The sequence below is a fragment of the Microtus pennsylvanicus genome, chromosome 15 (assembly GCF_037038515.1).
Source record: "Microtus pennsylvanicus isolate mMicPen1 chromosome 15, mMicPen1.hap1, whole genome shotgun sequence".
Classification (NCBI taxonomy): domain Eukaryota; kingdom Metazoa; phylum Chordata; class Mammalia; order Rodentia; family Cricetidae; genus Microtus; species Microtus pennsylvanicus.
Genome location: NC_134593.1, coordinates 38,304,347 through 38,330,102, shown reverse-complemented (window position 1 = coordinate 38,330,102; position 25,756 = coordinate 38,304,347). Strand labels below are relative to the sequence as shown.

At 46.6% G+C, this 25,756-nt stretch overlaps 1 protein-coding gene across 1 annotated transcript; it reads left to right on the top strand.

The window, feature by feature from the left end:
- Positions 1-1,453: 1,453 nt before the first annotated feature.
- Positions 1,454-25,485, top strand: Cnmd (chondromodulin). Its single transcript, XM_075949200.1, has 7 exons — positions 1,454-1,576; positions 2,002-2,142; positions 6,289-6,429; positions 12,228-12,341; positions 16,595-16,748; positions 21,652-21,815; positions 25,099-25,485. Exons 1-7 carry the CDS (start codon positions 1,505-1,507, stop codon positions 25,312-25,314), a joined length of 1,002 nt encoding a protein of 333 aa, XP_075805315.1. The 5' UTR covers positions 1,454-1,504; the 3' UTR covers positions 25,315-25,485.
- Positions 25,486-25,756: the final 271 nt, after the last annotated feature.

Sequence of the window (25,756 nt, the reverse complement as noted above, 5' to 3'; positions counted from 1 at the left end):
GATGTTACACCTTTCTACAGGGTATGCAGACAAGGGTGTTACACACATCTGGGGGTGTGCAGACATGGGTACTACGCCCATCTAGGGGGTGTGCAGACCAAGCGGTTTAGGTTGATTCTTAGACTCTTTTTGCCTCTCATCAAATTTAACAATCTGAAAACTGCCACTCTCATCTTCTCTCCCCGACTGGGCTTCTGCTACCCCCACAGTCCTGTAAGGTCTACAACTGTCTCCCCAGCTCAAGACCCGGCACCTGCCGCCAGCTCTGCTTTGGCGGTCTCTTCCACTCTGCTCTTCCCCTGCAGCCCCGCATCAGCATCTCCTTTCTTGATCCTAAACACTCTCCTCCTGCAGTCTTGTACATTCTCAGTCCCTCTGCTCAGGAAGCTTCATTTTCCCGCAGCCCCAGCCCTCGCTCACTGCTCAGCTGAGAGCTCTGAGACAGCTTCAATCCCCAGCGGGAGCTGAGGAACCATGGCTGCAAATGAGATACAGAAAACACATTCTTCAAAATAGAGGAGAAAAATGCTACCCCTGTGGGAAGCATACCCAGCCCAAAGCCAGGCGCATGGACCAGTGCCTGCTATTCCAGAGCTCCAGGGATGGTGGCAGGAGAATTCAAAAATGAAGGTCATCTTCAGCTTCATATGGAGTTCTATGTCATCCTGTGCTACGTGTGACTGTCAACAGTAACAAAATAAAACAGTGCAGTATCTTCTCTGTTCACTTAACGATGCGATGCATATGTGTGCGATCCCTGCACACATCACAGTTATTCCTTTAAACACATCCCGTTGGTGTTTGGGAGAAGTTTGCCGTTGTTTCTATTTAATTGTTGTTGACTTAACTGTAAGCATTTTTATTCCAGGCTCCCCATTTCCCCTGCTGTAGGCCCCTTCTGCTCGAGTTTCACTGTTGCTACAACTTAAGCCCCTCCTCTAGAGAACCCAGTGGCAAATGCCATCTCCAAGACTCTGCTCCAAACTCTTTCACGAGTGACCAGCGACGGCCCCGCCCAGCGGAAAGACCCCTTTCTTCTGGTACCATCCCGCTCTCTCAATCCTCCTCCATCAGCACCCTCAAGAAATAACCTCCAGCCAGTACCACAGCAAAGCTCTGATGGCCTAAGGAATCCTTGGGTGGATAGCTACTTGCCCCTGACAAGCTAGTATTTGGGGGAGGGGGTCGTTTCTCAGACTCCACACCCCTGCCTTAAAGAAAGGCACCCACACTTCCACACTCAGCCCTATCTGGGCATTACTTGGGGGCTTTGGGCTGGAGAAAGGGAGGAGAGGGCACTTCTGAGAACTCGGGACGGGCTGAACTGACTGCTCCGGGTGGAGGGAGAAGGGAGGGGAGAGGTGGGGTGCTGGAAGGGGTGGGAACAGAAGGGCTGGCCAGAGCAGGACGCTGCTGCCGCCGCTGCTGCTTCGTGTGCAGGGGGCATTCGTCGTTCGGACAGGGGGACAGAGCCTCTGAGTGTCCTTCTTCACCATCTTCAGACATGGCAGAGAACTCGGACAAAGTTCCTATCACCTTGGTAGGACCTGATGACATTGAGTTTTGCAGTCCTCCGGTGAGTAGCCCCTGGGTCCCTAGTCCTGGCGTTGAGTGAGGGCACACGCAGGGACCGAGGTTGCATGTGGGTGCCAGGCCTACTTCTAGGCTGAGATGTTTGTGTCATTGAAGGTGTGGTGATGATGGAATCAAATGAGGGTGCCTAGTGTGTGGGTGGAGCGGCAGGGTGCACAGGACCCAGCACAGGTGTGGAGGGAACCTCTTGTGACAGCAAAGGGTGAAGGTCTATGGGACTAAGTGCCTTGCCCAAGGAAGAGTCTGCTGTTATTTCCACGTCTAAGGCCAGGGGACCCTTGGGAGGTGGCGTCTGAGTGTGCTGGGGCCAAAGCTTCCCACTCCAGTCTTCGAGGTTCCCCGGGGACACAGCGCAGGGACTGGAGTGTATGTGGAGCGGCGGCCACCCGTCCCTCTCCTGCTCTGCAGGCGTACGCCACCGTGACCGTGAAACCCTCCAGCCCTACGCGTCTGCTCAAGGTCGGAGCTGTGGTCCTCATTTCTGGTGCGTTGCTGATGCTCTTCGGGGCCATCGGGGCCTTCTACTTCTGGAAGGGGAATGACAATCATGTAAGTCCAAAGAGTGGCTTGAAGGGCTATCCGCCCAAGTTGGGGTGCAAGGGCCGCCAGGTGCGTGGGGTGGCCGGTCCCCCTAGGTGGAGCCAGAGCTCTAGTCCCTCAATGCGCACAGTTTGCTCCTCCCCCTTGGTCCTCTAGGGACATCCCCCTGCGCGGATCCAACCGATGTGGGTACTGGGCATGGTATAGGAAGCTCAGGGCTTCTAGGATATAAACGGGAATGGAGACTGTTAGAGAATGCCCTGGACACTGGGAAGCCATTCTCTGCCACCTCGGCCGAACACAGCCACCAGGCAGTTAGACAATGGGTAGGGCACGTGGCCTCTCTGAACTTCTCTTCCAGAAAGAAAGAATGAAAGTAAATGCTCTTTAAGGCCCGTCCCACCTGAGAAAAGCTGTACATTTTAAAAGGACAAAGGGGAAGGGAGAAAATTCCGAGCCACAGCTGGGGGTAAATCTTTATCCTTAAGGTTTCTGGGTTTGTGACCAATTTATTCATGCTCGCTTATCTTTATTAAAACAGAAAATCTGACTTCCTTAGCGGTGACAAATCTCTTTTAAGAGTCAGTCTGACCACCTGTGATTTAATAGCAAATGTCTCACTAACTACTACCCTGCCTTCATCTGCTGTTTATTTTAAAGCGGGATGGAGTCTCTCACCGAGTATAAAAACTGCGCTGTCTGGACTGGGCAGAGCTCCGGCGTGTTCTCTAAATACCTCACTGTGTCCACCTATGTAAAGGGGGCATTTTATCTTGGTGACCATTGCCACACCAGGGTGGAAGCTTATTTCAGCTAATGGAAAAGAATTCTATCTCCAGGGTGCACACAAAGGGCTCTTTCTTAATCACTGTCCTCCCAGGATCAGTGGCTGCTGCTTTTTCTCCTCTCCCACCATGAAATTCAAGGCATGAACGAATCCCAGTACTTAGAGAAAATGGTGCTGAAAGCAATCCAACCATTTTACACATCACATCCTCGGCAGTCGCTGCGTAATTTGTATTTTTAACTCAAATGCCTAATGTAGATAAGCATGCCATTTAGTACTGAGTCTGTTGGAGAGACTATATCAAATTTACAGGCATCAATTTGTAAGATCAGAATTGCGCTGTTTTCTGTGTGGATTTGAAAAGTGCCTTAATGTATTTGTATTTTAAATATAGGCACTGGGCCAGATGCTCACATATGAAAGCAGAGAATCTGAACATGAAAATGATTTTAACATCTACATCCCCACTGGCAGCAGGGTTGAGATTGTCACCCTTTGGGAAATTTGATGGTGTTAAGACGTAAATACTATCTTTTAGATAACAAAATCTCGAAGACGAGAGTCATTCGGAGACAAAAATCGCCTTGCTTTTAAATGTTTTTTGGTAAATATTTTGGCCATGAAACTCCTGAAAGCATTGCCATTTGGCATCTAAGTGTTCTAGGCAAACATGGCTAATTGACAAGCTTCTTTAAGAGAATGACCCTTCACACTGAAGGAGCGGGTTCCCGTTCCCCATACCTTCATTTTACCCTGAGATGTTCGGTTGTCTGGTTCAAGAGATTAGTATTAAATTCTAAGAAGACAGAGGAATAGTGAATCACATTTTATTGCCAACAATCAAAGTTATTGCTATTTCCTACACAGACAGGAAAATGAAGAAAATCATGGCAGTTCTTTTTCTTTCTTTCTTTCTTTTTTTTCCTGGAAAAAGAATGTCTAATGCTGTTCCATATTATTTAAGTCTCAAAAACAAATCACAAAATTCGGAGTAGAGCGCATTTGGCACTGTCTATGCTATGCGCAGGCACGGGCCTACCTTCTCCGAGCATAATTCTAAATCCCCCAAACACATCAGAGTCAACCAGCTAATGGACTCCCCCTTCTCCCGAGAGTCTCTGCGCCTTTGCTCTCAGTTTACAAAAGAGAACCCGCTGTGACGTCTGCTCCTCCCCACGTCCCAAGACTCAAGTCCCCAAGGGTTGGTCCACTCAAATTTAGCTGGAGAGTTACCAAGCACAGGGCACTAATAATGAGGGGAATCACTGGCTGAGCTCAAATATTGAGGCCATTTTTCATCCACGTTGTTGCAAATGCAACAAGGCATTGAAATATGGGGAATTCCCATTTGTGCCAGATAACTGACAACTCTACCCATTCCGTGAGGGGAGGAGACCATTGCTTGGGGCCTTTTTTTCTTAGATTAATTTTTCTAGACATTTTCCCAAACATTATGTAATTAATCTTATAGAGCCGAGGCCTTATTAAAAACTCATTAGCAAATATCCTTGGCTGTAAAAGGCACCATATTGAGCAGAATTTTGGCAAAGAATAAAACTTCATTGTACTTGGCGAGAAATAGCCTTAGGTGCCAACAGCTCCCTGGGCTTAGAGCTGATAATGTAATTGCCACTCCAGTACTCAGCTTCCTGCCCAGCTCAGGGCCCCGGACTTTGCAAACTGCAGATTGCCTTCCACCCTTCCCTACATCTGCCTCCCATCACTTCAAGAAGGCACAGGCTTTTCCTGCAGCCACCGAGATGAGCGTGCAAGCTAGGTCTATATTCTGAGGATGTCATCTGAGGCTAGGGAGCTGCTGCTGAGGAAGGAAGAGGAAGCGGTGGAAGGTGCAATTAGGGCTGGAAGGGTCAAAGCCAACCTGGTTACGTAACATGATATACTGAAGGCCAACTTGGGCTACATATTGAGACTTGGGGGGGTGGGGGAGAGAAGAAGGGACAAGGAACCAACTAACAGAGATCTCTAAATGGTCAAACTCATAGATGTTGCACTGCTTTAGTTTGTTGCCACCTGGGTGGAGGACACTTGTGCCAGTGAGAACTCAGCACCTAGAGAAAGGCCTAGCAGGGGAGCAGTATGCTGGGCAGGAACCATTGCAGTGATAAGCTGTCTAGACCCAAACAAACAAAAAACCCATTTTGGGTCATCTAATTTAGTGATTAAAAACATCTTTGTGTGTGTGTGTGTGTGTGTGTGTGTGTGTGAGAGAGAGAGAGAGAGAGAGAGAGAGAGAGAAAGGGGGAGGGGGAGAGAGAGAAAGAGAGAGAGAGAGAGAAAGGGGAGGGGGAGAGAGAGAGAGAGAGAGAGAGAGAGAGAGAGAGAGAGAGAGAGAGAGAGAGAGAGAGAGAGAAAGGAGAGTCTATGTAGCCCTGCCTTTCCTGGAGACCAGGCTGGCTTTGAACTCACAGAGATCTGCCTGCTTCAGCCTCTGAAGTGATGGTGTATGTAAGACACATCCCAGTCCCATCCGAAATCCTTACCATATGCTATTCCACACATCTAATAGTGACCAAAAAAACTTATAAAATATCAATCTTCAAACAAAGATGCCACTTTCTCAGCCGAAAACCTCTCCATCTCTCCATGAGTGGTCCTCAGTCTAGATGCAAATAGAATTAGGCTTTAGAAAGCCAAATATTGTTGCTCAACCCCCAACCTGCACAAGCTTTGATTTGCTTGGTCCAGATACAGTCCCTGGAGAATCTATTCAGTTGCTGCTGGTGGAAAGCCAAGATTCAAGTCTTGGAGCTGTTTAAAGAGCTATCAAATACTACTGAAGGTTTTACTTAGAAAGAATTTTAAAATAAATCAGGCTGGGGAGGTGACTTATTTGGTAAAGTACTTGCCATGGACACTTGAGAAACTGAATTTGATCTCCCAAGACCCACATAGCAATCCTATCACTGAGGAGGCCAAGGCAGCTTTGTTGGCTAGCTGATTTAGTTGAATTGGTCAGTTCCAGGTTCCGTGAGACACCGTGTCTTGAAAACGTCAGGTGGTTAGTGATTAAGGAATTAATTTACACACACATATACACACACCTTGAGGGGGTATTCATGCATTCACCCATGTGCACAAATATGTGTATACCTACAAACACATGTATACATACACACATACACACACACACACACACACACACACACACACACAAGAAACCGTTGTATTAAGTGACTGGTGTATGGATGAAGTCCTCAAATACAAATGTATTTGTATTTGTAATTTGAAATACCATTTGTAACGGTATTTCCATGCATCTGTGAGAAAGATGAAAGCCACCTCATATATTGCAAGCCCCAAAATGCTGGAAGGAAGAAGGCATCACTGACTCTTGCGTTCACTTCTAGATTTACAATGTTCATTACACCATGAGTATCAACGGGAAGCTACAAGATGGGTCAATGGAAATAGATGCTGGGAACAACTTGGAGACCTTTAAAATGGGAAGCGGAGCTGAAGAAGCGATTGAAGTCAATGACTTCCAGAACGTAAGTACATTTCATGTGTCTAGAGAGTTTGGCAGGCAAGCCCTGGCTTTCCTGGTCTGAGGAGAAGCAGCATCTCTCTTGTTCTTTACTGCAACTTCGATGCCCCCGACCCACCTGCGCTGTGGAGCCTGTGCTCCGTGAGAAAGAGTCTTGCTTTGTCTTCCATGTCCTCCAGAGGAAGAAACATGTGAGAACATACAAAACAATAAAACCTTTTCGGATGCAGTAGCCCCAGCAGTTAGGGAGGGCGACACAGGAGGACTCCTTGAGTCCAGGAGTTCGAAGCTGCTTGGCAGCATGAGATTCCCATTTCCAGGCAAGGTAAAAGATTTTTAAAAAGGAAACAAACAAACAAGACAAGACAAAACACCCTAATTCAGTTCATGTCCTTAAATAACTATTTGAAAAAATGAATTTACTTCTAGAAAATAAAAGATATATGGACTTAGAAATCAAGATGAAGCTTTATTTTTCTAATGGAAAAGTATGTCATTGACAAGAACATGCTCTTCTTGGGACTGCACAAAGTCTTCAAGAAAGACTCATGAGAGCTATGTCATTCCAGGTGGTTTTCTATAACCTGACATATAAAATGCTCAAATAACATTCAAGGACAGCAGGAACAAAACCTTGGCCTTCTAGAGAATAAAGACATTCTAATGACTGGGTAGTTTCCCAACAATAGTAGGTTCTACTTCCATGTTTTTCTAAATTCCCATTTAATCGGGAAAAGAAGCATGGGCGGATCCCCTTGACAGCCCGGGTTTTCTGGTATGGCTATTACAACAGACACGTTCCAGCCCCCTTTGTGTTTTGACCAAAATTGAATTTACAGGCAACCCACGCCATTATTGGTTGATGCTCCAGCGTGCATCTGCTAACCGAAGTGTCACTCAGGCTCAATTTCCAGTTGACTGCTGACAAAATCTTATTCTCTTATGTTCTGTGATGAGGAAGAAGCATCCGTATTTGGGCTCTTCTGCTAAATCTGCAGACAAAGTAGGTGAAACTTCGTAATGAAGGAGGGCTCTTGAAAATGTCTCTTCTGATAGTTTATGGGTCTACAAACATCTCATCAAACCATCTTCCCCTGATTGATGAGAAGAAAATGAAAAGAAGCTTTTCATTTACACGAAAGCACTCCTCTTGTGGGAGCCAAAACATGCTTCGTGAGTCCTTTTGAATTCCCAGCAGATGCTAGCATCAGTGCTCAGAGATGCTGAACGCTGATGTGGATGGGGCCTGGCTGTGTTGATGGAGGGCCCCGCCCTGGGGACAGGCTCTGCAGCTCTGAGTGTGCCCAGCTGCACTTTGGTCGGTCATCACATTGCAAATGGTTCTGGTCTGTGCACAAGTATAATGTCTCTAGACCTATTAAATGCTTTTACTGCAAAACCCAGGACAGGGCAAAGCATTTTTTCTCTCTACTACTCGATATAAAGGAATAAAATGTGGTTCCTTGGCAAACAGCATTCAACCCAGAACAAAACTGAATACTGTGATGTGCTGCAATGTCAAAATATGCAAAAGAGGTTGAGGATGGATTTCAAAAGGCCCCTCACTCTTGAGAGGTTCAGGTAGCAAGACTATCCTCTGAAAATATTTTAATCCCAAACCTATATATCTGTTTTATAATCCTTCGGTTCTTTCTAATAATGGTATTGATTGTGTTTTGCTCTCATAGACCCACGGGCCACAAATATTTTATAAACTGATCAATTCTCTTTGATAGCTCCTACATTTCTCTAAGTCAGACCTGGTGAGGGGAACATTTTTTTGATGGATAGTACCTGTTATGGGTTTCAACCAGCCTGGACTTTTGAAAAGACATGAATCAGCCTCTGTGGTCATCTGCTATTACTTCTGCCTCTATTTTAAACCATCTGTCAAATGCGGAAAGTGTTGATTGAGGCTCACCGTATGTGGGGATGCTGCTAGGAACAAGGGGTGAAAGATGACTGACATTTATCCTTCAAGGACCTTCTGGTCCAGTCTAAGAGAAAGATACAGGAATGTGCCGCGATGAGCTATGGGCGGAGTGTGCTCCACACACAAAGGCGGCACTGCCAATCAGTGGCTTTGCACGGGTTTAGCAAGGCGATGACATAATTGAACAGCGTCCTGAGGGATGCTTTGTGGGGCTGGGAGCTGGACCAAGGGTCTTTCTAGACTAGCACCCTACCACTGAGCTATAGCCCCAACCCTTTTGAAAAGTGTCTTGAACTTTAATAGGGACCGCTGGAAAGGATACTACAAAAGAACTCACAGTCCCCAGGTCAGGGCGGTCACCTCAAGGATGGGAATAGAGATGGATGGAGATAAAGGTGGGGTTAGATCACCAAAGGTTCTGAACTGTAAATTGGCACCCGGGACCCCAGTATTTTAACAGAATCCAACATAGAACAGACACCTTGAGAGAGAGAAACACTGGGGAAAAAAAAAAAAAACAAGTGCTCCAAACTTTGTTCCCTGAGGGGGGAAAAAAACAAAACTGAGTTGATTCACAGTTCGTGATTTGTATTCTGAAAGACTATAGTCTGACAAGCATCCACGCTGTTGGCTAAAGCCAAGCTCCTCAGATCTGAAGCCAGTAAAGAAAGCCATGAGTAAAAGCCAAAAATAGTCAATAGTGGTGAACACATATGGGTATTCTGGGTTTCCAGCAAACAATTCTTTTCATGTGTGGATATTTGAAATTTGTGATTTAAAAAGCTAGAGGGGGAAAAATGACTGTATAACCTACCTGGAAGGTAGGTAGGTTATTGATTTCAAAAGTCAATATAACTCTCCACCGTAATGTAAAGGAAAAGTAAAATGAAGGTAATTTATAGTGAGATATGGATTTCATATGTGCATTCCCAGCCTGATGCATTAACTGGTATTAATAAAGTCCAACGCATACACTGGCCATCCCAAGACTGCCAGCGCCTCACTTGCAATGCAGACGGCCACAAGTGAGCTTTGGCAATTAAGTGTTATGAAATTCTCCGACAGTCGGCGTCGGGACCAATCTCTTGATGGGCATGGCTGTGCATGCCTGCCACCCCGGCACTTGGGAAGCTGAAATAGGATCGTGAGTCTGAGACAAGCCTGAGATTCTGACTCGGAAATAAAGCAAAAACTAATTTACTTCCCTTTCTAAGTAACCGTGTGTAGGAACTGCACTGCGCTGGGAGCTATGCTCCGCCACCGTAGGCTTATATGGGAAATGAAAACCGTGTTCTGTGCCAGGCAGAACCTACAAACAGTGCTTTCCTAGGACTCGGGGCAGTTGGTTCTTCAGGATTCCAGGGTTCAGGGGGGGCCGAAAAGGCCAGACTAGCCCAACATTTGTATCAGATTCTTCCAAGGATTTCTATGATGCCTGTCAGGGGCAGGACTCCCTTCTCCCCCTTGAGGCCCTCTAGGGGTCACAGATAGAGCAGCAGCCAGGACTTTTTTATATGGCTCTTTTGATGAATGTTGATTTTTTTTTTTTAAGTCTTCACTAGTTGCCTTTGTTAGCAAATTTCCTCATTATCACTGACTTCTGAGGCCCTGTTTGTTGGCTAACACAGGAGGTTTGCCTGACTTTCTTGTACTTCTCCATCTGTTTAAATCGCTTAATATATCTGGCCACTTGAGGCAGATTTGCAGCTAGACATGACGGCCAAGTGTGAATTCGTCTCCACCAGTCCCACCCCATGGGCTGTCAGCAACCTCCGCAGGGTGTGTACTGGCAGAATGGCCTCGGTACTAGGTCCACTTCCCGTGTAGCTGACCTCCAGAAGACTCTGCTCTCTCCAGGTGTACTGGAGTGATGTATGATGTCCTCCAACACACCTCATGTTCAGAGAGCATGTGTGTCTGGAACTAGAAAACCTGCCACATAGGAAAGCAGTGGTCTCTCTCTCTTCCTTGCTTCTTCAGCTCCAAGTCCTAAATTTACACGCAGAACAAGAGCGGTAGAGATTTGGGGAACAGCATAACAGATACCAGTGGTTCTCAAGCCATATTCCTTGTGGTACCAGCAGGGCAGCCTCCAAGGGCTTGCTGAAAATACAAACTTAAGACATTGAGTCAGAAATTCTCACCCTGGACTTGGGACCCAGCCCCCTGGGTTCCGTCCCAGTGACTCCGATACAAACAAATGTTTATGAACCGCAGGTACAGGAGAATCCTGACCTGAAAGACTGATACAAGTCTTTTAAAAATTTTACTCTGAACAAGTTCCCTTTGCCCTCAACTGCTGGGCCTCAATTCTAGCTGTCTGCCCCTCGCTGACATGGTAGTTTAAGAATACTCAAGAGACTGAGCACCACGTTATCACTGCAAGAAGAATATTTGGGAGGGCCCGGCAGCTGGGTTCTGTTTTTAGGTTGGTTTTGCTTGTTTATTTTAACAAGATCCTGCAGACCTCAATGTGGCCTACACGCTCGCTATTTAACCAAGGATGACCTTGAACATTTGATCCTCCTGCCTCCACCTCCCCAGCCACTATTACCAAGCCTGGTTTTGTCAACTATGTCCTTAAAATCTCTCCAGAGGAAGTCAGTGGCCAAAGCAGAGTGCTGTGGTCAGACCGTGTCTCTGCCATGTCGAGGAGCTGGGTCAGGAGGGACAAGGTGTGAACAAGTAGGCCTCAAGGCAAAGAACGGGCCATGCAGGAAGAGCCATCTTGGCTCCCCTATTCTGTCACCTGCCGGCCTCCGTGGGTTTCAGGTCCAGGAAGGTAGATTCCTGTGAGTCTCCTCCAGCTTGACTTAGAGTTAGCTTTGTCTCTGTTTAAGACCCCTGAGCCCCAGTTCTGGATTTGTGCTATTATTTCCCCATGCCATAACACTGTCTCAGTCTGGCCTTGTCCTACATTGACCTCCACAGCACAGGAGGTCATCAACGTTCAGACCTGTGGTGGCATCAACATTATTAAGCATAACATTTATGACCTTTAAGAATATTTAGATCATTTATTCCTCATGAATGACATCAGCAGAATCAAAGTTAAATGCTCCTGGGACAGAATGTGCACTTCCTTCTTGCATCCTCTTCAGTTGAGAGCCGTGCCCAACTGTCAACTCAGAGGGAGCTTTGTGCCGATGTGTCCCTTAAGACTGGTCCCCAGCCAGGAGGAGACATTGTTTATATCTCAGAGGGGACAAAACAAAACACCTAAATGCTCCGGTAAGATTTAGCTCCTGGAGCCATGTACGGCTTTTCTGTTTACTTCAGACCCAGTAACTGGGGAAAGCTCAGAATTAAGGGAATTCATTAATGTAACCAACATCTTAGGAGAGGCTTTGTAGGATCACAGACGGACAGACACACACATGCACACATGCACACGCACACACACACCTGATCTCAACAAGTTCATAAGTGTGCACTGTGGACCAAGTGGCAAATGAAAGAGGAGGCTTAGAGAAAGTCAGAGATGGAGAACTCACCTAGACCATGGGCTCGGAAAAGGCTGCGCGGCTAGAGCAGCAGCTCATCTGAGCTTCCCGCTGCACAGACAGGGTTCCTAACATGAGCCACTGGGCTCAGGTGTCACCCCTCATTGTCCCCCCTCCTGAGGGTGCTCGCTAAAGCATCCTCCCCTGCCTTTCCTAGCCTCTGCATCCGCCTTGTTTTTCTCTACAGCCTTCATTTCTTCCCGGATTTATATTTGCTTCTTATTGGAAAACAATGTTGGCAAGTTCCATGAAAGCCGGGACTTTATTGTGTTTATCCATATAGCCGACACCTGGCATGCCCGACAGGCAAGACGTGCAGTGGATGGGGAGAATAAGGGGATGGACCAATGAGCTCTTATCTCGTAGGGTATCACCGGGATCCGGTTCGCTGGAGGAGAGAAGTGCTACATCAAAGCACAGGTGAAGGCTCGGGTCCCCGAGGTGGGCACTGCGACCAAGCAGAGCATCTCTTCTGAACTGGTGGGTACCAACACACCGACGGGCGGCACTTTAAAGGCCTGCTTTAAAGGGCATTAGGTGGACAGCTCAGTGAGTAGTGGCGTTTGCTGTCAAGCCTAACAGCCTGAGTTGGAGTCCTGGAACCCACATGGCAGGAAGAACGAACAGGCTCCTTCAAGTTGTTTGCCAGCACCCACCCATGTGCTGTGGCTACACACACACATACTCTCTCTCTCTCTCTCTCTCTCTCTCTCTCTCTCTCTCTCTCTCATTCTCACACATAAGAAACACAGGAAATGTTTCAGTGCATCGGGGCTCGGTATTCAGATGGCCTTCTATATCCAGTGTTACGTGGCTATCAGAGCAGGGATTAGAAGTTCAAAATAGCAGAGTGCTGGTGGCACACACCTTTAATCCCAGCACTCAGGAGGCAGAAGCGGGCGGATCTCTATGAGTTCAAGTCCAGCCTGGTCTACAGAGCAAGTTCCGGAACAGCCAGGGCTACACAGAGAAACCCTGTCTCAAAAAGCACACCCCCCCCCAAAAAAAAATCAAAATAAAGATTAGAAAAAAAGCTCACAGTTAAACCTTCACTAAAGGGACTTAGAAGCCCTCTCAAGTCTCAGCGCCACAAAATGTGGGAATTCTTCCCCAAGTGTTCCAGATAGCTGGTCCCCCCAGCCTCTTGCAGGAAGCTGGGGCAGAGTGCTCTTTCCAGGGGTTTCCTGGGACACTGGGCTGAGAGGTCCTCTAGCTCTTCCCTTGTTTTCAGTTTTGAAAGCAAGGGACTGAATGGAAGGCCTGGCTAGCAGGGCAAGCACCAAGCTCTAGCCCCCCCCCCTTTTTTCAAACACAGGGTCTCACTAATTTCCCAGGTTGGCCTTGAAAGTTCAGGCTAGAGTGGAACTCACTACACAGCCCAGGCTGACCTCACCCTCTACACATTTTAAAAACATAATTCTTCCATTTGTTCCTTTAAGTCTGGTATTTTGTTGGTTTTGTATTACTGGCAATTGAACCTTACATATGCTAGATAGTCACTGCACAAGCTATACTCCAGCCCTAAATCTGAATTTTTAAAAAATTTCCTTTAAGAGTTGTATCATGTCCTAGAAACCCATTTTACAAAGTGGCCACAGCCATGACTGTCTTCCATCTGAGCTGTGGCAGGGGTTCTGGAAGGATGACGGCTTGGTAACCCTAAAAATGTGGATCCAAACCCCAGCTGTCACCTTCAAACCATTGCTTACATATTGGGCCCAGGGCCTTAGAATCTACTAGATGAATGGGAAGATTGCCACTCATAATTGCTAATTTTATTATGATCTTCCCTGAGCCTTTAGTATCCCAGCGAGGGAAGTGAACCAAGCGTCAGATCCCTCAGGGCCATGGAGGAAAACTGTGGATAACAGCAAAGGTGCCTGGAAACCACCTAATTGTTTGTTCCCCTGAGAGCCGCAGCAGGTGATGTCTCAAAACAGAACAAAACACAAGCTACAAACCAACCTGTGGGCTCTGAAGGCGAGCCGGAGGTCCTCTTCCTTTACCTACTTCAGTTACCCCAGTGTTCTTGCTGTAAGATGGAGACCAGACCCCCTTCATTCTCCCTGTGGGCTGTGCTGCTCAGAGCCAAAGGCCATGACTCACAAAGGGCCGCCTAAAACGGGGCCAGGACCCTCTGCTGTGGTCCTTACACTTCTCCTCATGGCACCGCATTGCTGTGGAGCTCTGCCGCTCCACCGCTGTTTCCCATACGTGGGTGTGAACTCAGTCTCTCTCGCCTGCCCCGAGAACCAACGCCCCCAGTTGAATCACCCAGCTCTCATCTTAACTTCATAGTGTGTAACTTGACACTTTTGTCTGTTGAGAGTGTGTGTGTGTGTGTGTGTGTGTGTGTGTGTGTGTGTGTGTGTATGCAGGCTTGTGTGGAAGAGGTCACAGGACTACCTGGAGATTGAACTCAGGTCGTCAGGTTTGGTGGCAAGTGACTTTACCCACTGAGTCATCTCATTGGCTTTAATGGATTTTCTCTCATGATGAACACATGAAAGTATAAGAATGAATATCACAACTGCATAACCTAAAAGCAGCCAAAATTGATAGTTCGGTGAGTTTGTATCCTGTGTGTAATAATCTTTTCAGATATGCAATTAGCTACTACAAGTTTTTGTTTTCACTTTAGTGTAGGTTACAATGAATGAATGAGAGACCAGCATATGATTAGTATATGTATTTTTTCTTTTTTCCTTTAGTTTTAGACAGGGTCTCATTACGTAGTCCTACCTGTTTTGGAACTCAGGTTGGCCTCGAACTCAGAGATCTGACTCTGTCTGCCTCCCTAGAGCTGGGATTAAAGGTGTAAACCACCATGCCCAGCTACGACTATATTTCTGTGAGTCTTTAAGTCAAACATTTCAGGAACCTTCAATTTCAAGATAATAGTATTTGCAAATAATTGCTCAACTATGGCAAGTAGTGTTGCATTTTAATCTGCACTTGATTGTTAGGTCAGAGTAGACCGTCTTGTGGTTTTGTTGTTTATGGATGCATGGTGGATGCTCTGATGGATGAAAACCAATTGAGAAAGCACAGCTGGGTAAATCAGCCATGTTCATGGCTGTCAGCAGCAGGTGACTCCATTTAGAGTACCTTCAGCAGGCAGGGACTGGAGGCCAGCAGCTGGAGCACCACACGCTGCGGTGACTGCCATCATTACCATCTCTCTCCTCCCAGCCCTAAACGGGGTGATGCTGCACGCCCTCTTCCCCAGTTCTTCCCCAGCACTTACGCAGGAGCCAGGAAGCCTGCACAGTAACTACAGTGCCTGAGGACAAACACGAGGACCTGTGTTCAATCCTAGAACTCAGTGTGTAGCATATGCACGCAGTCCCAGAACTGGGGGTCAGAGACAAAGGAGGACCCCTGGGAATTCTTCCTCAGCTAGCCTAGCCCCTCTGAGGAGCCCCACAGAGTCAAAGGGCCTGTCTCAGAAAAATGCTCTGTTCCCCCGCTTCTGTCTCTCTATTCCCCCCTCTAAATAAATAAATAAATAGAATGTAAAAGCTGATCATTGGTAGCCAATCCTGATTTACCTCTAATAGGGAGAGACAGACCCCTCACTCACATGCACTGTCTTTCTGTCTGGACCTCACTGTCTGACTTTGGCCACTGGGAAGCATGAAGCAGCAAGTGTTCCTCCTTACCATGGGCACCCCGCTGCCTCCAGCAAAAAGCAGCTTGTGTTGCAAAGGAAAAGATGGGGGGAGGTGGATGTTGGGTAGCCCACGTGCTCCAAGCCTGACAACATCCCGGCTCACAGGGTGCACCCCAGTCGAGCCCTCCTCTCCACTCTCGCCAGACGATGATGGAGCAGATTTATGTGCCGCTGCTCTCGTAAGTTTTTCAACAGTTTTTGTGTAACTTTAAAAAACGACTGTGCTCAGAGAGCATTCATTTCCTGGCTGGAGCCATTTAATTTAAGGTAAATAACTGGATTACCTGAGTGTTACCTTCCTCCAATAACTTTAAGTTGCTTAATGCAACCATACACCCGAGGGGGAACACACAAATGAAGTGCTGCTTTTACCTAAAGTGGGGAAGAAACATTTTAATTTCTCCAGCCTACTGCAAAGTAATAAATACATGAAAGGAACAACCTAGCAAAAATAAATTTGTCTCCTGGGTTATCAAACCACCCTCCGCATCTCGCCGTAGAAGACAATCCAGGGCTTAGCTTTGAAATCTCGGTGGTGTGCTAGATGCGAGGAACATCTGAAATACGTTTTCTTATAGCTGGGAAATGGAGGGCTGGCTTATGTTAAATAATACTTTGAACTGGAGACATTAAAGAACCAATCACTTGCTTTTTCCATTGTTGTTTGGAAGCTGCAGAACAAAACCCCAGAAGATTTTCACTTCAAATGAAGGGTTCCTCTATCCTTTATAGGATTTCAGGGTCTGTTCAATGGCTTTTCCTCAAAACATCTTTGATCGAAAACATCAGATTAACCTAACTCTCAAAGTTGGTATCAAGTAATTTTCACTTCGACTCAAAACACTTCTCTGCACACGAGGGCTGCCTAGAAGCAGGGTGTTGGGGGGGGGTGTGGGACATGCGAACCGGAGGCTGGAGTCTTGGGTGTGTGCGTGTGGTATGTGCACACACAGAGCTGTCCCATAGTTCCCACAAAGCCAAATAATCCCGCAGTAGCCCGACTCGGCATGCAGCACGCACCACCATCCTCTGCTCACGGGCATTTATTTCATTCTTACAGGAAGGCAAGATCATGCCACTTAAATATGAAGAAAACTCTCTTATCTGGGTGGCCGTGGACCAGCCCGTGAAAGACAACAGCTTCTTGAGTTCTAAAGTCCTTGAACTCTGTGGAGACCTTCCTATTTTCTGGCTTAAGCCTATGTATCCAAAAGGTAAAGTTTTAAGTTTTTGTAATAGGGATTGGAATTCTCCCTGCCGCTGTGGTTCTTGGAAGCCCCCTCCACTAACCTAAGCTTGGAACAAAAAATGGTAACCTGGGACAGTTGTTGGCTGAGTCTTGGTAATAGCATGAGAGACAACAGAGAAGGAAGTGATGGGGTGGGGTGGGGGAGTGGGGGTGGGCCTGCCCTATGAAAGGGAAGGCAGGCAGGCAGAAGACAGAGCACCTCTGCATACCTGCGGTTTCTATTTATGGCCCCTGCTTCTTCCTACCCTGCCACTTAATCTCTGTTGTTTGCGCCTTCCCGTTTTACATTTCTTTATTCTTAAAGCATAGCATCAGGAGACTGAGAAGTTGTCACGCTGCCGATGCTTTATTATATGCAAACCTAGAATTATGGGGCAGCCACAAGCTGCAGTGGGTACAGGCTGAGATTCCTCAAGTTCAAAGCTTGATATGAGCTTCCAAAACCAGAGAAATAAGTGCAGGGTCCCCTTGGTGTGAGGCAGGAGCACACACGGAGTCATTTCTGGGTGGCAAAGGGCAGGTAATTCGAACAGCCCTCACTCTTCTGTCCCCAAGGGCCTCACACGTCATTTCTACGGGGGTCAACACACTGGTCTCCCCAAGGACTACTTTATAGCTGTGGATCAGGTGGAGAGGGAGGACTTTCTCCTTACACACGTGAGATAGGCTGTTTTCAGAAAGGTTTTATTGAATATCAGAAGACAGCAGTGAGGAAATGGAGAAAACGTAGGCATTAAACCCACTAGGCTAGGCAGGGTACAACAAAACAAACAAACAAACAGGCAGTTCTATGGATAGAAGGCGGTGTAGCAACACATTGTGCTTAATGCCCTGAACTGTATGACTGGAGCTCATTAAAGTGAGCTGGGCCTGGTGGCCCTGCTTGTTAGTCCTGGCACTAGGAAGGCTCTAGGGAGGAGGATCGGCAAAGTATCCTTAGCTGCGCGGCAAGCAGACCAGCCCCTGCTATACGATACCCTGTCCATTGTTATGTTTGCTCTGCCACAACCAAAACAATACCCTACCAGGCCTAGAGGGTACAGCTTTCTCGTTCTACCATGAATAACTGATTCTTATTGTTCACACGTCTCATCTTGCTCCAAAGTCTGAAGGAGATGGTTCCTCTCAACCCATACCAAGTAACGCCATGTCATACCTGGCAGAGGGTTAGGAAGAACCCTGGGGACTCTGGAGAGATGGCTCAGAGGTTAAGAGCACTGACTATTCTTCCAGAGGTCCTGAATTCAATTCCCAGCAACCACATGGTGGCTCACAACCATCTGTAATGAGATCTGGTGCCCTCTTCTGGCTGCAAACGTACACGCTGACAGAAGAACATAAATAATCTTAAAAGATTTAAAAAAAAAGAATGGACCATAAATAGATGGAGAGTTAAAACAAACAAAAAAGAAGGACCCTGAGGCCGTAGGCAGGATTAATAAGAAACCATGTCCCCAGATTGCAGAGCTAAAGCAAGGGCACAAAGAGCACACACTGCACTCATGCCATCTGCCTTTGTTGTTGTTGTTGTTCTCATAGACAGGGTTTCTCTGTAGCTCTGAAGCCTGTCCTGGAACTAGCTCTGTAGACCAGGCTGGCCTCAAACTCAGAGATCCGCCTGCCTCTGCCTCCCGAGTGCTGGGATTAAAGGTGCATGCCACCTCCGCCCGGCGCCATCTGCCTTTGTGTCCCAGCCCATACGGCCACATGCCACTTCTCAGTCCCCACTCCTGTTATCTAGGTGGGCGTTTGTGCCTTCTCACCCCAAAACACTGTCTTTTCCACTAGAGTCTCCCAACTACTACCATGCTCTTCTCTCAGGACAACCAGAACTACCCCGAGTTCACTTGTTCAGATTTACCAAGTGCCGTTTACAAAATTACACCCCTGACGGCCTATCCTGTGCCATGGAATTTGTCCTGGGTGTGAGAGGCAATGGCGAACCCAGCAGAAAACCATCTGTACTCTGAGTTATATGCTGCAGGTCTGGAAAGAGAGCTCAGTGGATAGAGATCAGTGGTCAGCGGGTAATCTAAACGGTGAGCCCCAGGTCACAGTAAGAAACCAACATGAAAAAAATCCCACAAAAACCAAAAACGGGGTATGACTCCTGAGGAACACCTGCCAAGGTTAACCTCTGACCTACACACACATGAAAACAGGTAAACTGCATAACAACAGGAGAGACTGCAAAACGCAGGGCAGGGTACAGCAAGTGGGAGAGCAGACCAGACAGACGGCAGGACCAAGGGGAGTGATGTCGCCCTTGGAATCGAGCTTCTTCCCTACGTCTACCCTTCTAACAAACACATGATAAGATCTTACACACTCGGGCAACACAGTGTCTATACAAGAGTTATGGGAGGTGTGGGCTGGAGGTACACCTCAGTGGCAGAGTGCTTGCCTCATTTGATACCCAACACCATAAAAAATGTACATCATGAATCAAGACTATATAAATGCCTCGGATTAGCAAAGGACTAAATAAATGTTGGCATGTGCATAGGATTATCATAGGCATTAAAATGAATTGCCCACTAATCTGTGGCAAGTGCAATTGTATTTTATTATAAAGAAATTAAATCTTTCCTACAATGCCCAGCTCCCTGTCTGGTTCTAGTAATAGTCTTGCAGACTGAACGTTGGCTGTTGAAGAAAACAGGTCACCAGTATCACACAGCTGGATAACCAAGGGGAAGGGTAGGTGAACACAGGCCAGAAATGGACAGCCACGTCCTAGAGCAACCTACTTTGTCCTCATTTCATCTTTACCAACTGTTGATACAATTTACACAAGTTCCCAAGATCCAGGGAAAGACACTAGATGAAGAGAGACTAATTTGCCCGAGGTCCTTCAACTAGCTGAGTAGTGTGAGCAGATTCAGGTCTCCTTGGTGCTTCTCCAACCATAGACTACTCATGGAATCTACCCACGGCTTCAAAGCGTATCTTAGTTCTCATACATAACAAACTATAAGAATGCTACCTAATGTTTGTGAGCTTGCTATATGCTAAGACCCTTAGATGAGGTTTTTCTCAGCCCTATCACCCTGTGAATGAGATACTACTAGCTCCGTTGTACACAAAGCTCAGGGAGACGCTACGGTGATGCTCTGCGGTACTTTCCATCTCTGTTACTCACCTGTCATCGGCACTGCTAGATACACGAGGAGGTGGCTGACCGCGGTGCTGGGTTGGAGACAGTGTCCCTATCCTGTCCTTGCTGTCACTCAGTTTGTGATCTTGCCCAGCCACTTGGTTTGCACCTTAATGCCCTCATACATAAAAACATCTGATTTTTCTATCCCTTGTGAATTTTCTTTAAAGAATTAACCAAGACAATGCCTCATATGAAGATGTAAAGTTTTATGTCTATACAATCGATGGATTAGGAGGACAAAGGGCTGCAGGTTATAGCATACTGATCAGCAGCTTTGCTTATCTACAACCCAAACCATAAGCTATAAAGGTTTGGCACTAGTGTCCACTCCACGACACCATCAAGTCTCCTGTTAGCCTATCCTCTGCTCTCTGTAGCGTGTTACCTTATCCACTATGCTTATTTATCAATTCCTAATTCTAGATCTACATCTAGGGAAAACAGAGGAACAACTTTCTGTCCTCTTTTATCAAGAAAGTAAAAGTTGGGGCCAGGTAGTGGTGGCGCACGTGTTTAATCCCAGCACTCAGGAGGCAGAGGCAGGCGGATCTCTGTGAGTTTTAGGCCACCCTGGTCTACAGAAGACAGGCTCCAAAGCTACAGAGAAACCCTGTCTAGAAAAAACAAAAAGAGGGCTGGAAAGATGGTTCAGAGGTTAAGGGCACTGGCGGCTCTTCCAGAGGTTCTGAGTTCAATTCCCAGTAACCACATCATGGCTCACAACCATCTGTACTGAGATCTGGCGCCCTCTTCTGGCCTGCAGGCGTACACGCAGACAGAACACTGTATACATAATAAATCTTAAAAAAAAAAAAAAGGAAAGAAAAGACAAAGAAAGTGAAAGCACACATGGTGCTAACCTATTCCACTCCTGTGTCCAGAGTTCGAGACAGCCTGCCTGGCCACTCCTGTGTCCAGAGTTCGAGACAGCCTGCCTGGCCACTCCTGTGTCCAGAGTTCGAGACAGCCTGCCTGGCCACTCCTGTGTCCAGAGTTCGAGACAGCCTGCCTGGCCACTCCTGTGTCCAGAGTTCAAGATAGCCTGCCTGGCCACTCCTGTGTCCAGAGTTCGAGACAGCCTGCCTGGCCACTCCTGTGTCCAGAGTTCAAGATAGCCTGCCTGGCCACTCCTGTGTCCAGAGTTCGAGATAGCCTGCCTGGCCACTCCTGTGTCCAGAGTTCGAGACAGCCTGCCTGGCCACTCCTGTGTCCAGAGTTCAAGATAGCCTGCCTGGCCACTCCTGTGTCCAGAGTTCAAGATAGCCTGCCTGGCCACTCCTGTGTCCAGAGTTCGAGACAGCCTGCCTGGCCACTCCTGTGTCCAGAGTTCAAGATAGCCTGCCTGGCCACTCCTGTGTCTAGAGTTCGAGACAGCCTGCCTGGCCACTCCTGTGTCTAGAGTTCGAGACAGCCTGCCTGGCCACTCCTGTGTCTAGAGTTCGAGACAGCCTGCCTGGCCACTCCTCACTGCAAAAGGGCAGAGAAAATCAGGAATATTTTATTTGCTCAGTTCCTATACTGAAGTGGGGAAAAGACAAAACGGCCCGAGAACGGAGGTTTGTCAACCAACTTCCACTGTCTCCTCCAGTCCGTATTATAAAACCAAACGGGAAGCTAGTATATGGCTCATACCTGTGCTTGTCACTCTAGAATGCAGATCTAATTGCTTTACTCATGTTAAGGAATTAACTTACAGAAAATTTTGCAGAAATCCAGAGAGAAAGAAGAGACATAGTAAGAAACATTGCTCCGTCTACCACAAGACCACACAGTGAAGCACGAGGCAACCCGGGCCCTAGAAGACTGAATAATGAAACCAGGCCCAGTGTCCAGGACGACGCAGAACCATTCAATCCCGACAATCCTTACCACGTGCGTACCAGTGTTTTCATGGCATGCCCAGACAAATGCACTGAATGTGATGCGGAAAGTTTATTTCCAAGTGAGATTTCATGTATCTCCAGCTATGCGGTGTGAATTCAAAGTTATCCCCCTACCCCCTTTTTTTGGGTAAAAGGAAAAAAAATCTATGAAAATAGCTCCTACCAGACTGATTGTTTAAAATGATCCCAAGAGTGCGCCCTCAGGGCAACACACGGAGTGAAGTGTTCTCTTCCCCGGCTTATATCCATGCTGTCTGTCCACTCAGCACACACGTGTGGGTCTCCTGACCTTTCTCAGGCCCTTTTCCCAGACTGTCGACTACTACTTCTGCCCTTGGGGCTCTCATTCCAGACACACGATGGACTCCCACATGGAGACAATACTCTGAGCTGAAGGGCCAAAAACTGACTTCGTGAGAATGGCATTAATGTATTAAAGCCCAAGTCTTTTAAGAAATATTTATCACTATTACTACACCTTGCCAAGAACAAAAATAGAATATTTGTAGCTGTTTCTTTAAAAAAAAAAAAAGTATAAGCATACATTTAAGAAAGCTATACAGTGAAATTGAGTTTCCAAAACATTCCAGCACAGCCATCTTCCCCAAAACAGCTTATTAGTAACTATGTGTCCAGTTTATTTGCAGGAGAACACACAGAGAAACACACACACACACCTTTTCAGAACAAAAATTCCATTCTGCTTTCCAATTAGAATACAGTATTTTGGGAAGTGTTCTGTTACTGGCTTTTGTCCAGTCAGCAGCATTCTAACAAAGATAGGCATATGCTGAAGCTTAACTAATTTGGCTTTGGCGGGCATAAAGCTTCATTTGCTGCTGCTCTAGTAGTGCCAGCACCTAAATGAGGTGACCTAGGTGAGGCAGATATTTGAGCATGGACTCTTGGATGGAGTGTGTCTTTAGCATAAATACCAAAGCATGGTTCTGATGCATCTAAGTAGGTAGGAGTTGCATATCTTACCGGAGGTCAACACACCATCTTCATGTCTGTGAAAGGTAATGCAAGGCCCCCTTTCTACCAGACTTTCCTGGACACATGGCATGGCCCGACAACAGGGGCTACTGAACCCAAGTCCCATGCTTGCTAAGTATAAACCCTACCACTGATTCTACCCTCCAGTCCCATCAAACCTTTTGGCCTTTGCCACTCTCTTGGGTGTATAAATTATGTCATCTGCTTGTTTACTTTGCCCATCTTTAATTATGTGTAAGGTTGAACATCTTTTCACACACTCAATCAGCAGCTCTCAAAGGTAGGGCACAGCTCTTTGGGGGTGCCCTAAGACCATTGGAAGACTCAGATATTTATATTAAATTCCTAACAGTACCAAATTAGTTATAAAGTAGCAAAAAAATAATTTTGTGGTTGGGGGCCACAACATGAGGAACTGTGTTAAAGGGTCACAGCATTAGGAAGGCTGAGAAGCACTGCAAGAAATCATTTGTGTATCTGCCCCTCCCCCACAGCTCATTCAGTCCTGCACTGCTCCAATATTACAAACGTATTTCCTAGCTTATCATTTTAGACTAATGTATTTTAGAAGGATTTAGAGCAGAAGGTATTCTCTAAATAACCCAAGGCTTATCAGAAAATTCAGAACACCATAATACTTTATTCCCTAAGTTCAAAGACTAACAAGAAATATAATCTGAATAGGCAAACAAAATTTAATATCGCTTCTTCCCCAGGTAGCTGGGCTAGATGAATCTGTTCAAGGTCTGAAGCTATCAGGCACCTCACAGAAGGGATGTGACGCGTCCGCCCTGGCTACGGATTCCAGTAATCCACAGCCCTTGAAAAACCCCAATTATGTCAACTTTCTCCTTTATCATATGCTGAGCAAAAAAACCTTCAAGCCTTTCCCTCAAGGTCTGTCCTCCACGTGTTCCTCTAAGGAGCAACAGCCCGAGAGTCCTCCCAATTTTGTTAATCCTAGTGAGTCCCTGTTCAACCTCCCCACGAGGAAACACTTCCATTAACACTTTTGCCCCAGAGAAGTCACCCGGCAATTATTCAGGGGGCTGTTCCAAGAGATAAGGGGGGAAGCAGCCTGCAGACTGGAAGGACGGTCTGGAGACAGGATCTGAACAGATGTCTTGGACAGTGTTTAGGGACAGCTCATCTTGTTAGGTGTGACAAAGGCAGTGAAGCTATGTAAAAAACCATTCATTCCTTTTAGAACTACTTTCTATTTACGGCTGAAGTGTCCTGATGCTTTCAGACTTCTTTAAATTCGTATCAGAATCCTCGTTCCAGTACTACAGGAGAAAACCAAGTAAACATGACAATAGGTTAGCAGCTGTCAGAATAAGCAAGCGCACTAATGCTCCATAAAGGTTTTCCCACTGCCAAGAAAAATTTAACTTGCCTCACGCTGACTAGACTTAAGCTCACAGGATAGAGCCAGTTGCCTCCAGGATGGGTGTGGAGACAAAGAACTTACAACTGAAAACGTGGATAGATGTTGTGCCCATTAACTACAATCCAGACATTTCAAGAGGTTGAAGCAAGGACTGCTCCTAAGATCAAGGCCAACCTGGGCTAGTGTGAGACTCTATAACCCCACCAATGCCCCAAGTAAATCAAAACAAGGGCATCTTGCCAGCATGTTCAATGTGTAGTTAAAAACATACAGAAACCTGCCCTGTAGGCCCTTGGAAAGATAAACCTATCCAGTATCACAATCTATCCTGCAGTGAAGTGAAGTTTGACTTCATGCTTGTGTTTGGGAGGGTCTCCTCTTCCGTGAAGACAGCATCTGCTGTTGATACAAATGCAGGAGAAAGTGAGTGACTCAGCGGGGCTCAAAGAGCAGTGGAATTGAAATCCAGCCTGGCCCCAGATCAGTGGGTTTAAAACATGCACCCAAGAGCTCTGGGATCTATCACTACAGGAAGAAACAAATGTCCAGTGACTTAAAATTAGCAGTTAGGATGCTCCTTCTGATCAGAATGCTTCCTTTGTGCTTATTTAGAACAAGGCAAGTCCCTTCTGAGTGGTAACCATAGCTCCTTCTAGGCATGGAGGAACTTCATTAAAATACCACACTACTCTCTGCTGGTGACAAGCTAAGCAGGCAAAGGTGCCTTGATGTCAGAAGGAATTCTGAGTGGTGGCACTAGTTTGAAAACTTACAACTGATTGTTCTGATCTCCTGAAGCAGTGAACTCAGGACCTTATTTTAAAATGCAACGCACGGTGTAACCTTCTCATTAGAGGGAATAAAATCAGTGTCTTTCAATTCACAGCAGCAGGAAGGAGAAAGCATGACATTTGACCCGAGACTGGATCACGAAGGAATCTGCTGCATAGAATGCAGGCGGAGCTACACCCACTGCCAGAAGATCTGCGAGCCTCTGGGAGGCTACTATCCTTGGCCTTATAATTATCAAGGATGCCGTTCGGCCTGCAGAGTTGTCATGCCATGTAGCTGGTGGGTGGCCCGCATCTTGGGCATGGTGTGAAACCATTGCATCTATCAGGTACTGTCAAGCAAGAATTAACTTGAGAGTTGACAACCAAAGGAGCATAAAGCATGCTCTGGCCAAGGGACCACAAAGTATTTTATATTCAAGCTAAGTGTTGTTATCCTAAACAATACACCAGAAGCTCTCAACTGTGTGTGCAAACGTGCTGAAGGGGTAGACTACGTCTATAATTACCCCTTCAATATTTGCTTTGCCAATAAAGCCTGTTGCAAGTCTTTAAAAACTACTTTTAAAATAAACATGGAAAGTTATTCACAGTTTGTCCCAGATCTGTCATATACTTGAATTTCTTTTAATCAAGTCATGATTGAAATCATCCCAATGGCTCCATTGTTTACAGGGAAATGTTCTTAACCTTCAATTATTCCCAGAGACCCCACTCCAAAAAAAAAAAAAAAGGAACTGGGAGAAACACAGA